General features: G+C 39.3%; 1 protein-coding gene across 1 annotated transcript; it reads left to right on the forward strand.

Moving 5' to 3' along the window:
• The first annotated feature begins 230 nt into the window (after window positions 1-230).
• On the forward strand, window positions 231-773 carry LOC128736790 (dihydroorotate dehydrogenase (quinone), mitochondrial-like). The gene has a single exon (XM_053831280.1). The coding sequence runs from the start codon at window positions 231-233 to the stop codon at window positions 771-773; it is 543 nt and encodes a 180-aa protein (XP_053687255.1).
• The last annotated feature ends 13,947 nt before the right edge of the window (window positions 774-14,720 follow it).

Raw genomic sequence — 14,720 nt, forward strand, 5'->3', positions numbered from 1 at the left:
CGCCATTCTTCGCCATACTTTTTAGTAAATATTCCATACCGCCCGGTTACCGCCTGGCTACCGTAGGTTACCTACCTACGCCTCGGAGCCGGCTGTAGGTAAAATCTTTTCACTGCTTATGAAGTTAGCTTGCTAGTTAAATTTCACTAGTAAGCTGTAAGCCAACATCAGAAAAGGAAGTTGTCATCGCCGACGGAATACAATATCAAATACCAATCAAATAAACCACAATGGATTCGATTCGCATGCTGTTAAAGGTAACGACGCTTGGAGCAATAAACTCCGATTTCGCTCGTCTCGAACGTGGCAAAGCAGACGGCAGGATGAACCAATTTGGAGTTGCGGTCAATTGTGGATTTATCGATGAGAAGGAAGCAAGATCAGCGCAAACCAAGAGCAATCTTCATTTATTGGCGAGTGAATCCCTGAAGGTACGAAGTTCTCTACCGATGTTATACCGGACACCTATTATGGTGAAGCTGACACCTGATTTATCCGATCGGGATGTGCAGGAGATAATCGAAATTGTAAACCACGAGGAATGTCCGGTAGATGGGCTAATCGTCACAGGTACAACCGTTGAAAGATGGACCAACCTGAAAAGTTTCAATACCAATCGTTCGGGCGGTTGGCTTGGGCAGCATTTTCTCGAAAAATCTGTTCAGTTTGCCGCGAAGGTGTGCAAATGGACCGACTGTAAAATTCCAACTGGCGGACTTATCCGGGGTCGTGAGGCATACAATCAACTGTTCACCGGGTCCGATACAGTTTAGGCTGAAAACGTCGGTAATTTCAAGGATCACCAAAAATGGCACGAATAGGAGCTGTTACCAATAATCAACGAGTACGGTATTAACGAATAGTTATAAGAACATTTTCTTAAATAAAATATATAAAACAAAATCAAAACAAAAGTATTTTTTTTAAATGTATCATGACAATCAATTTTTTGTCCTGTTGGGACACGTTCAAACTTTAATTGCACCTTTTCCAACCAATCAGAATGCGAGGATTTATAAACCGTGAATCTCGGATGACCTTTCTCACAATCTTTAGTTTTGCAAGTTTCTGGGGAGTTCATGGGTGTTTTAATATACAAATTTGCCTCACAGTAAAGTAGAAAACTCCTCCCATTGCTTAGCCTGATAAAATAAAGCGGATAGCATTTAAATATTCGCCACATTACAAAACATTTCGCCGAATACCATTTTGCGGAACATCAATTCTCGGTTGACCATAACGCGGAATATAGAATTTCGCAGAATACCATTTCGCGAAAAACCTTACGCGGGATGTACCTTTTCACGGAAAATCTTTTCGTATCGCAGGGGTGACGCAACTGAAGGAAAGTAATAGAGGTCAGTAGATCTAGGAAAATAAATAAACCTAGATAGAGGTGATCTCTACGGGGGGCTGTCTCCCCGCAGTGGCCGGTGAATCCGACGGCAGATCGCAAGCAACACTCGCGGCCTGTGGCCGTCTCGCGCTGAATTATCTAATGTTACTATTGATAGCTTTTTGTGTTGTTATTGATTAATGTTTTACAAAAAGTCTAAAATTTGTCGAGTTCGATTAGTTTTTGAGTTACGCAAAAAATTCTGTTTTATTTGTATGATAGTCGCTATCCCGCTACCACAGGCGTGAGGGGTCTCAAACCATCATTAAAAAATACTGTACCCAAAACCCCCCACATGCCAAATTTGGTTCCATTTGATTAATTAGTTCTCGAGTTATGAGGAAATTTGTATTTCATTTGTATAGGAGCCCCCCTCTTAGTGGGAGGATGGGTCTCTAACAGACAGACAGACAGACAGACAGACAGACAGACAGATAGAAATCCTTTTTTATAGGTATAGATTGAAACGATAACACCCTAACCAAACAGTTTTTTTGCTGCTATTATGAAGAATACTAAAGTTCAACACCAAAATCATTTTTTTATACGAGGCCATATTGCCATATTCTAGTATTTTGTTTTAGCTCGCAAATAACAGTTCATCACCGCACACGCAGGCGTAAAAGCAACGGCAGCTGTGTGCAGACATTCTACTACCCACACACTCGCACACGCACATCCTTACATCGTCTTTCTGCGTAGCTTATTCAAGAGTCGGGAATAACGAGCGGGAGTACGAGCCGTCGCGAGTAATCGGTATCAGCAGCTCGGGCTGCAAGGACGAAAGAGAGTGACGGCTGCAGCTGTTAGCTAAACAAAAACTTGTTGCAGTGCATGAATATATAAGAGCGAGAGTTCGAAAGGGACTCTGATGCAAGCGTGTTCGTTAGAATGAGTACGCGTGTATGAAAAAATGAGACCACGTGAGCGTGAGCTTCGCAACACTGGGCGAAGCTACAAATTGCCCACCTGAAAACGGGGATCCTAGTTGTTTGTAATTATAAAGCAGTATAGAAGGCTGCTATCACCTGCTATTAGAGAGCACGTCATTACCGTCCCAGTAAACCATTTGGTTTGTATATCTCGATTGCAACTGAGAAATACTAGATAATATCTGAACGAAAAAGTTATATTTCACGTCAGATAAGAGCATATATGTACCAAAGTGGAGGCAATATACGTGTGAAAATTTTTGCATTTTATACAGCGGTTTTTATAACACGCAACTTAATACTCCTGAATATATGATTGAGATATAACTAAATATTGCAATCATCTATACTGCTTTATAATTCACAGTCATGAGTTGTATATGAGGACACGCACGACGGCAAAACAACTTATTGTTCACTTTGTTTTGACATACTCTTATCATTATACAATTCCAACATAAAATTGACATGAATACGATTTAATGTGAACTTTCTATTACGATCTTGTGTTATCTGGGGTAACGCGTCCTGTCAAGCATCTTGGAGTCAATGCTGAAAAATTCATAGCAGCAAAAAACTCAATGAGATTTCAAACACATGAAATTTCAACCTTGATCACAAGCGCGAAACTCACATATGAATTTCTCTCGCTATTATACGCGATGTCTCTGATGCTATGCGATGTGAACCAAATTCAGCTGTGAGCATTTTGCTTAATTCTTCCACAACTGGCATTTCATACAACGAACCAGAGAGCAAAAGAGAATATATCGTCAGAGAAAAAATCAGCAGCGAAAAATGCAACACACATTCATGAATTAAGATGACAAACATATTGACGGAATTTACATTTCTCTTTCGCGGGAATCGACATTTTCTTAATTAACTAGAAAGTAACAAGCCTAATAAGAATTAGATAAACATGTAATTTAAGTGTGCGTTTTAATTTAACTTTGGGATTTATTTAGAGATTTATTCCCTCACGCTCACTCACAGTACCAGCAGTACCAAGCTTGGACAGAAACCCTGCGAGGCTGGCCGTGAAAGGATGGATGTTATATTAGTTGCCTTCTGTGGATCGGTTCAGGTCTCTATAGGTAACGATGAAGTGCAAAGGCACACCCTTTTTCCGAAGTAATACTTGCCGGTAGCCCCGGGAGAGTGGGGAAATGGACGGAAAAGGAAGGAGTGTTTTTCAGTGGTTGAGAACAAAGTACAAATTGTGAATCCCATACAGCGCCAACACACTATAGGTCAGTCTTTTGAAGGTTTTTCATCTCCTTGCCACAAAAAAAATAGACGGACAGACAGATAATCATTATTGAAATGTACCTACTTACGGTGAGAAACAGTTCCACAGCGCAGGTAAGTTACCGTATCCGGCTCTCGGTCGTTTGATCAGACCATTGAATAATTGTCACGAAAAGCAAAAGTCCCATGATACTTCCCTGTGGAACTTATTTGTAGACACAACTGCAATAGTAGATTGCAATTTGACTTGCTAGACTCTACCGCCTAAACATGAACCAAACCATAACAATAGTTTTTGTGAAGCTTCCAGACGATTAAACTTTCGTAGAAGTAGGATGTGTTGGATAATTCGGTTAAATGTTGCATTTAAGTCTATGTATATTAGATCGATTTTTTACGGATTTGTCGGCATGGGTTTTTGAATTATCAATGGACCTGCGGGTCAAATCCTCGTTTCTACGGATGTTTTTATGTATGTAGTATTAATCAATTTCTATAGACTAGGTGAGGGAGAACTCAAAAACGACAAGCACATCTGATTGTACAATCACCGGGCGGAATAAGTGCCTTTACGTTTTGTCTCCCCATTCAAAAATAGATTTTCTCATCCTTGACCGACTTAATCCCTATCCCGTGGTCGTGTTACCTCGCTGTTAAAATAAATCTAAACTTCTTTGTTTTCAACACCACTAAGCCTCATCAACCCTCGAGCGATACACTGCTGCTGATCCGAACAACTTTTTCCTGCCATGCCATGCAAGACACGTTATATTAAAGTTTCAACGGAATTATGTTGACGATATCTTCCTTTACTCTTTGTCTGCTGCTCAGTCAGCCAGTCAGTCAGTCAGCCAGCCAACCAACCAACCAACCAACCGACGTAGAAACATGTTGGCTCTGTTTCCTACACTTACTCCCGGTTTTTGCCATTCTTCTGCCACAGCGAATATAGGGAAAGTCTTATTCAAACCAAACAAACACACGCCAAAAACTCTATCGCCTGTCCTGGAGTGCTATCGCTATGTACCGTGCACCTAATGTGTGCTGCTTTCCCTTCGCTTTTCGTCTGAATCTAGGTTATGGTTGAAGCTTTTCCGAACAGGCGGATGCACTTGAATGAGCCCGACACGGCTTAGAACTCTAACCCGGGAAGCACTCACGCTTTTGACAGCCACGTTCGGGCTTTTCCAGTGGACATGCGCCGAGCGACCCAAATAAACCGATTGCTCCCGGAGAAAAACTTCAAACCAACTGCCAGGAAAGCTTTCCTCTCCAACCTCAGCGGGACAATAGGATAGGCAACCAGGATGACTTTCGTCGTCTGCTATCGAATTGATCAGTTTAATGTGATACCGTCAGCCCGTTCGGACGTGTTTTTTCGCGGTGTCCTCGCGGTACGATTTTTCCTGTGGGAAAACCATCGACCAAAAAGTGTGTGTGCGCGCCCATCAGCTGCTGGGTGCTGGGTACTAACTGAGGCTGCTTGGGCCCTTTTCTGCGGTGCCACACCGATTTCCTAGGATGCTTCTGTCGGCAGCAGCCAGCGGAACGAGCAGAGATTAATTTTCGTTTGGAAAATTTGCCAAAAGCCTGGTGAGAAGAACGAAGTCGAAGAAGAAGAAGAAGTGTCGAAACCACATCGCCGTGCGCGTAGGACGTGGCGAAACGCCCGCAGTGGCATTGGCATATAGGGCCAACCGGATCGCACAAGGATACGTAGTGTTAAGAAAGCGAACCGAAGTAAGCCAGCAGCGTAGCGAAGAAGGTGCGTGTGTGCGTGTGGATGAGATTTGCATTAAACATATATTTCTGATTAACGAAAGTGACGGAGGCTGCGGCAGGCAGACAGGCAGCGGCGAAGCGGACTCAGGTCCCAATAATAAGAAGGAAATATTTACGGGTCTCGAGACGGGAACTCGTTAGGAAGCGTGATTCTTCCTTCATTTATTGGTCTCGTCGTGGGTGGCGCGCTGGGTGGCGGCCCCCGTTTAAGAGGGTTCGGTCGGGATATTCGGGTGCGTTCGAAGTGAATATAATTTTTGTTTGTCTGTTTAGTCGATGACTGAGAAGAAGATACGCTGAGAAAATCGCGAAGCACGGTGCACGGATAATCGGAAGAAAACAAAAAAAATAAAGTGGAGAAACACTAGCAGTTTACCAACGGGGGACCAATTACCAGAAACGTTCCAGCTCGACGCTCGATGGGAAGGAAGGCCTGCTAATGGTATTTACGATTCTTTTGTGTTTTTTATGCGATATTTTGTACTTTCGGCTTTTATCCATAGTGGGTTTTATGCGTTGCGGGAAAAAAACATTACGGCAGACGTAAAATTTCTATTTGATGACGACAAAATTTTTGTTCTACCATTTTTATATCGATTGTTTTAATAAAAGAGGGCCGATCGAAGTGGCGCACAGGAATGGAAAAAATATGATCGGAAACCTATTTTTTCAGTGTGCACTCGAAAAAGCTTGTTCGGGAAAAAGTACGCTCGTGCAACGAGTCACATGATTTTCTGCTACCAGCAGGGAGTATGCAGAATATATGTGTATCGTGTAGTTTACACAATACGGGGGGTTTTATGATAATTATTATAACATAATATGTGTCACCACAGGATTGTTGTTCAATACCAAAGTAAGGTTATTAATAATTATTGATTATTTATGATATGTTTGATAACATTACAGAGCATGGTGTTTCTAATGAAAAACAGTGATAGCGACTGGTTGAAATGATTTCAGATTTATATTATCATTGTCGTGTAACTCTGTTTATTGCTTCAAATTTTCAATCAAAGCTCGAAAATAAATTAAAACATATTCTATCATACAAATCATTTGAAATTTCTGCATACTTGCATTGCTGCAATGTTTGGTTCACAGTCCGTGGCTAGTAATACTAACTTCGGTACTTATTTGGTTGAAAAGCATTGAGCTCTATTCAATATTTCCTAGTCCGATGAAAGTCCAACGTTTCACGTTCCGAGGCACTTTGCGTTTTTCCATCGTTTACGATGGGGAATATGTCTTTTGTTTTATAAGCAGATTAGTTTCTCGACAATATTCATTGCTGATAGATGCAATATAAGCTGCTTTATTGCGCAAGCATCAATAGTTGGGCACCTAACGACCCTAGGTGCCTGCAATTTTCTTTAATGATGTGAAAACATCAATTTAAAGCTTCAATTAACAGAGGGGCCTTGCTGTTACTTGTAATCTAACATTTAACGAACTCAAAATAAAAATAAAATTTCGTAAATTTTAACCTACGAATATTTCTAGCTAGTTCGCTAGCTAAAAAACAAGCTAGTGCAAAACAATTGTGACATAAAAAGTTTTGACAATTTGATAATTGAGGACATACAGCATAGTTAATAATGAATATGATGTTCAAAAGTGGTGCGAAGATGTGCGAGCATAGGATTTTATACGAAAAACAAGTAGTACATGTGTATTTGAGATATTCTCAGTTTAACCTGTTTAGAAATTTTGTTCGGAAATAGGATCATTACGAATTGCTCAGCTCTAATCGAAGTAGATCTTTCTGTCACACCAACTCTGGTATATTCGTTTGAATAATTTGAATACCCGTAACACTCATGTTGCTGTGGTTAGAGGTGTCAGTCAGCTAGCTCATGCGGTAAAGACATCGAGATCCATTTTTTTCGAGTTGGGCATTCTCTTGAATAAAAGTTAAAAAAATATATTTTGAAATAGTTTTATCAACCGCTAATGATTTGCACTTAGGAAACAATTCTGCCCTGTACGCTGTTTCCAGTGTTCTTTAAAACATGTTGGAGGAACTTGGCCTGTGCGGTAGGCGTTTACACCTCGGATTTTATCAAGGATCCCAGGACGTTAGTTTCATTCCGCCAATTTGTCACGGGTCACAAGCTTCGTCGTACTGTTTTTTGCATTCTTTATAGAGTCGTAATAAAAAATTCAAAGTATTGTCTCGACTTTGAATACAGTAATGTTCCGATTTTGTCAGCTCCCGATTTTGTCTATCCCCGATTTTATCAGCTTTTTATCCCGATTTTATCAGCCAATAAATTTTGCTTAACTTTTGTGCTTTTAAACAAGATTTATAATACTTTTCAGTATGCTTGAAACTATTTTGATTCTTTGGGGAGAGTTTTTGAATAAAATGATGCCTTCTTGCGAGTTATTCGGGGTCAAAATTAGGGTATTTTTATAGTAAAAGTTCTATAGTTCCTAAACAAGCAAAGATAGATGTATACTACGTTCAGCAATGTTGTGTATTTTTACTATTTGTATAACTTTGTAAAACAAAAAAAAGTCATACAACAACTACAAAAACATCTAAAATAGAAAAGCTGATTTTAACGATTTTTCATTTGTGAGAAATAGGATTTTTCTGAATAGACAGTAGGTTACTGTCTTAAGCAAAATTTCTTGTAATAATATGCTGTAAAACTTTGCAGAACACTTCAATGTATTATATTGAAATTGAAGAAAAATAAATTTTTTATTGCACTTTTAGGGGAATTATTCAAAATTTGAATTGCGTTGAACGATAGAACTTTTAATTTCAAGAAACTCTTCCAAAGGTTCCATAAACCTAAAACCAAGTTTACGCACTTAAAGCTAATGCGCACCAAAAAAGGTTCTGGACCAGTGTGCAGCGCCCGGTTCGTTGAGCTTTCGGTTGACCAACGGAGGGTTAAAATTTAATTTTTAGTAGAAGTCTTCGATATGGAAAGGTCTTAAGTTTTGAATCTTGAAAATATTTCGGGAAATTTTTTTTCCCGATTTTGTCAGTTTCCTCATTTTGTCAGCCCAAAATTCAACATGGGGCTGACAAAATCGGGAAATTACTGTATATGTAACGTAACTTTCTGAGCGTTATTGAGCTTGTAGTAATTTATTTGAAGTGTGAAGTAGTGATTCTAATATTTCCTGGTAATGCATAAAAATGCATTTGACGAAGCATCCTTTTACAGGATAGTATTGAATTAGTTGGCTTTCTGACCCTTTCAATGCTTTTTATTTTTTGATTTTTCCATCCTGCATTAGAGTAAGGAGGGGAAAAAGTGCGATTCAATGATTTATCGGTGCAGATTCCGAGTAAATTGACCACATTGGCATGGATGGGTGACTACTTTGACAGCTTGAATCTATCGTAAACGTTTGTTGTTTAGCGAAGCATAGTTGCTGAGTTATGGGTAAATGTTCTTTTAGACTGGTTTTGATGTAATATTTACTTGTACGGCAAATACGATATCAACAGGAGGATATTACTAGTTGAAAATTTGTAGCAGCGTTTTACATCACTCACATATCTTTTTTGAAAATACGGTGAAAAGAATTTACAGAATATACTTCGCTTTTCTGTAATTTAATCTAACCCCGTCAAGCGCCTATTGGGGTAAAAGTGCGATTCACGGACGGGGCAAAAGTGCCATTCATGGACGAGGCAAAAATGTGTAGCTAATTATATACAGCTATAGCATAACATAGCATAGCATAGACAACCGTACACATCATGGGTGGCTATGATATGATGGTGATATGATGTACCCATAAGTATACCATACACCTGGCCATGTCCTTACAATTGTAGAAATGGGTACGTTAGTTGACCACCTACTTTAAGAGGATGCGCAAAAACTCATGCAATCTTCATAGGTGTTCTTGTACCCAGTAATATACGATATGAATAAAATATTAAAAATAAAATGAAATGGAGCATTTATGGGAAATATAGAACAATCTCACCATCAATCCTTCGAATGAAAAATAATTGCGTCGGTTTCCAACATTCTAATATCAAATAATTAATTTAATTTTTCCTTACGATATCCATGTGCATTGTACAATATCCATTAATTGTACAATAGGAGGTGCTTGATGAGCTAAAACGAAACAAATAAGGCCATTACAAATATTTTGTAAAGTTTTTGTTCTTCCGGTGTTGGGCTATTGAAGGGGGGGGCGAAAAAAAAAACAAAGATATTTTTTTAATCGAGCAAAAAAAATATTGATTTTTCGCATTTTTATTCAAAGTTTAAACGTGAAAACCAAATCTATTCTTGCTTTTAAAATATACGTTATTATTTTCCATGCAAAAATCTACGGAAAAAGATAAAAGCGAAAGAAAAAATTTTCGGCCGATTTTCGAAAATTTCATTGTTCGAATTTCCATTTTTGTTTCGTGCTAGAAGCATTAACTCAACTCGTAAATTTATTTTTTAAGTTTTTCAGGCTGTAGAACCCACAGACAATTGATTTTATGAAAAAAAAATTAACTCATACCCTACAAATTATTTTTTTGCCCCCCCGATTTTTCAAGCCATTTTCCTAGGGGGGTGACAAAAACTTTTGAAATTATTTGCTATGGCGTTGTTATTAATTATTGTTATTGAAATAACATATTATACTTACCTGCTACCAAGACCGTGTGGCTCAGCCGTCTGCATCTGGGAACCACGCGGCATCGCACCTCCTAGCTTAGCTACTCAATCTAGTATTACCGGGTATGGCCACGTGGAGGCGCTAGGTAGGAGCTTGGGTTGGCAAAAGCTACGTTGGTTGCTTTCTCGTTTGCCTTCCCCATTTCATACCCAGCTAATTATATACAGCTATAGAGCCTAAATACAGATACGAAAAATGGAATATCTGCAGAAAACTGTGTGCTCTACAGATGTTGGCCGAAGGGAAACAATGTTTTTCCGCTGATGAAACAAAAAATCAAACGTTTGGAAAAGTTTCGATCTAACGGAGGCTGCAATACACCAGCGCAAAATAGGAAAGGTGCCAATTGAGAATATTCCTTACCGAAACATAACGCAGATTGAAGCTAATATGGTTTTGTTAGCTAGTGTTGTACTAATTTCATGGATCCGACCTTTGTAATTTTGCCCCGCAGTTTTGACACTTTTGCCCCGCTAGTGGGGTAAAAGTGCGTATCGGCACATGATCAGAAGCAAGAAGAATTTATTTTGCAAAACACTATTACCGCAGATGATTTATAGTTGAATTTGGAGACATTGAGTTACCGCTTCACTATAAAATATATTATGTTGTTGTCCTTCTTTATATCTCATGAAAATTGATGACAACTTCAAACATCGCACTTATGCCCCGCCCTACTCTAATTCAGTAATGAAATTTCAGACGAGTTTTGTTATAATTGTTTTCTATTTGATTTTATAGAGTTTGATCATACAATAAGAGAAGGACTTATAAACGAAAACAATATTTAAAAAACTCGAGTTAGGGTTTATTTCTAATTCCCGTCGTAGTAAGTAAAGCCATTCTAATTTTCATCATTTGTTGGATGGATTTAACGAATACTCTAAAAGTTCTTGTGCTGATTTGACTAAAACACACTTACCTTCCGATCCGTGAATTTGGTTTTCACGTTTAAACTTTAAGTAAAAATGCTCAAAATCCATATGTTTTTCGCTCAATTAAAAAAATCTCTTTGTTTTTTTCGACCCCCCCCTCTCCTCACCCCCTTCAGTGGCCCACCACCAGAAGGACAAAAACTTTATAAAACATTTGTAATGGCCTAAATGGTTTCTCACAACACAGTCTTCAGGATATATTTTCCTGCGTAACAAAAGTGTAATCACTACTGAAAACTGTGGTCTAAATTGACTATTGAAGAAACAAGATATGCTTTGATTTCCTCATACATCAGCAAAAGTAAGCCTCTCGAAATCCCAGTTCTCTACAGAGCATCCCTTACCAAATACAATGCAGAGCTTCGCAAAACCAAAAGGAAATCCAGAGTCAAGTTTTACGATAGCATCTAGACTCTGCATGAGGCTGCGTGACTCCAAAAAACGTCGGCCAAGGACCATAATGATGGCCTAGAACAGCTGAAAACAGAGGATGGGTGTTACTCACTGTTATCATTAGGGGAAACATTGAAAGTTCCAATGAACACGAATTTCCCTGCTTTGACAATTGCCACTGGACGCGCCGTTGAAGATGAGTCATCATGAAAGGCGTCAAACACTTGCACTTACGTTGGGACATCCCGGCAAGCTGGCACAAAGTCAAGGTGATGTTCATCATACCCAAGGCAAGTAAACAAGATAAAACTATGTCTAAAATAATGGCTCTCACGCCAATTGGTCCGACATTAACGCCAGCGCCGTAGCGTGCAGTTGGCCGGACTGGCCCCCGCCATGGGCGCTAGCTGCTAGGGGACGCAAAAAAACGGCCTGAACCTCAAGTAAGGCACTCTCGAGTGTAGCGAAGAACTGGATATAGCCAGTTGTAAGATGTCATGCATGGCAGTCTAATTATAAAAAATAATAAACTTCGAAGGAACACTGATTTAAGAAACGAGGGTGCGCCAAATCGGGCATTCGCCAAGACCGCCACAATGTCATATTACGGCTCTGGAATTAGGCAAAAAATTGGGCGCAAATATGGGATTTTGCAATCCCCATGGTCCAAAACATGGTCCACAGCCAGCATGGTCCAATTTTTTACCCAAATCTGGAACAAAATTTGATATAAAATATGTGATCTACGATACAGTCGAGGTTCAAAATATGGTCCAGATCCAGAATCTGGTTCAAAATCTGATCCAAAATCTGGTTGCTGGTTTAAAATCTGATTGAAAATGTGGCCCAAAATCTGCTTCAGGTCCAAAAACTGACCTAGTCCAACTTTGATAAAAATGTGATCCGAAATCTGATCCAGAATCTAGTTCGAATCTGTTCCATAATTTGTTACAATCTAGTCCAGGTCCAAAGTACGGACCAGGTCCAGAATCTATTCGATTGCTTAAAATCTGATCTAAACTGCCCAGAATGTCAGGTCCCGAGTTTGGACCAAAACTTGATCAAAAATGTGGACCAAAATATTATCCAAAATTTGGTCCAAAGTTGATAAAAATGTGGCACAAAACCTAGTCTGGAATCTGCTGTAGCTCCAAGATCTGTTTCAGATTCAGAATTTGGTCCTGGTCCAGAATCCGATCCAAAACCTGATCAAAAATGTTGTTTACAGTCTCATTCAAAATTCATGGTTCATGATAAAAAGGTCCAGAATGTGGTCCAGACCAGGTCTAGAATCGGCGTCCAAAATCTGATCTAAAATATGGTCAAAAATCTGATCAAAATGTGCTTCAAAATTTGGTCCAATATGCAGTCCAATTCTGTTCCAAAATCTGCAACTCAAAGTTGATAAAAAATGTGGTCCAAAATCTTGAATATAACGTGGTCCAGTTCCAGAATATGGTCTAAAATTTGATTCAAAATCTGATCCTGAATCTGATAAAAAAAGTGAACCAAAATGTGGTCCAAGTCCAACATCTGGTTTGGTCTACAATGTAGCCAGTATCAGGTCCCGGACAAATGTCTAGTCCAAAATCTGATCAAAAATGTGGTCCAGAATCTGCTTCAGAATCTAGTCCAAATTCATTACAAAATTTGGAACAAAAACTGATGAAAAATGTAGTTGAGAATATTAGGCCGTATGAATTAAAAAGTTAAAGCAAATGCTCCCAAGTGATAAACGGGAAAAGCAAAGTAAACTGTTTTATTCATACGGCCTATTGTCTAGGTACAGAAACCGGTTGGTGGTTTAAAATCCTATCAAAAATTATAAACTTTAAACTTGGAAGGAACACTGGTTGAAGAAACGAGAGAGTGCTAAATCGAGTCTTCGCCAAGGGCGCCACAATGGCACGCCACCTCTCTGATCAATGCTTCTCAAGTTGATGGACTACATTACGTAATTAGTCATTAAAGAACACCCGTTTGCACGGCAATCAATTTGTTTACCAGCCAGCAGCGTGGAAAATCTACGGAAACCGTACTTTATTGCCTAGTGACGCTGACGGAAAAGTCGCCCAAAAAACCAAGACACGCCACTCTGTGCTTCTCTTGATATTGGCGGCGCATTTGATAACACGCCCTTGGCTTCAATTAACACGGTTCTCCTCAACAAGGGAACCGGCCAAACGACAATCGGATGGTTTCAAGCCATACTATCAAACAGGGTAATCACAGCCTCACAGGGAGGTGTTATCTCCCTTTGCTTTGATGGCTACTGGTGGTCGATACACTCCGTCGGCACAGAAACTCTTCAGTGGTATCACTTCGAAGGTTTAATTACGAAAAAGGCCAATCAATTTACATGAAATAAATCTGGAGGAGAATTTTTAAAATCATGGCAATAGGTCCCACTTGCCCCATTTACCGGGGCAAGTTCTTTGCAAGATAACTATTCTAGTATAAACAAAGAAAACGTCAACAAAGTGTGGATGCTACGCGTTATTTTGCTGGAGATTCATATACTTTCATTGAGCCGTATATTTTTAAAGTACAGCAGTCATATTGATTATCAATATAAATTGATTTTAAAAATTAACAACTGACTGCACGACAGTCCCACGCAGAAAGTTTAATCTACAGAATTTTTCATATACTTTATCTTTTAAAAAATATGCTTTAACTGCATCAACCCCTTCTAAACATTTTCCAAGCAAAGACACCAACTAATGACATCTATATATTGAGTTTAAAAAATGCGAACAACTCGAGATGAAACCCGCACTGCCTCCGGCAAAATACAATCAAATTAAATTTAATCTAATTTTCATACAAATCTACCATCGATGCATCATCACCGGCACCATCCTTCCCCAGCTCAGTTGGTCCTGATATCTTCACATAATATTTATAGATAATGGCCATATGCCATATGGTCCCGGAGTTATTCCGGAGTTCCTTGGGGACCGAGATATGGCTTTTTTAGATAAAGTTGCCAAATATCTAAAATTTGTTTGAAATCTGTTGATTTTTGTAAACATATCATCGACTGTGGACATATCAGGCCTCTGAAAGACATGAGATGATCACCAATCGCTATTTTATCGAATGCTGATGTTTTTTGATATGCGACACGACATGCTTTACTGATGCTGAAATGTCCCGTTACGGGAACCGGCTCCGGATTCATAGTGTCCCCCCGGATCCGAATGGTGCGCGCCATGGCTCATAACTGCGGCAAAGTAACTGATATGTCAACAGTCGATGGTATGTTTTCAAAAATCAACAAATTTCAAACAAATTTTGAATATTTGGCAACTTTATCTAAAAAAGCATTATCTCGGTCCCCCAAGGAACTCAGGAATAACTCCAGGACCATAT

This window comes from Sabethes cyaneus, chromosome 2 (genome assembly GCF_943734655.1).
Source record: "Sabethes cyaneus chromosome 2, idSabCyanKW18_F2, whole genome shotgun sequence".
Lineage (NCBI taxonomy): Eukaryota > Metazoa > Arthropoda > Insecta > Diptera > Culicidae > Sabethes > Sabethes cyaneus.

What these genes read in the sequence shown, in the direction of transcription:
- LOC128736790 (XM_053831280.1), top strand. Translation starts at nt 231, where the DNA reads ATGGATTCGATTCGCATGCTGTTAAAGGTAACGACGCTTGGAGCAATA.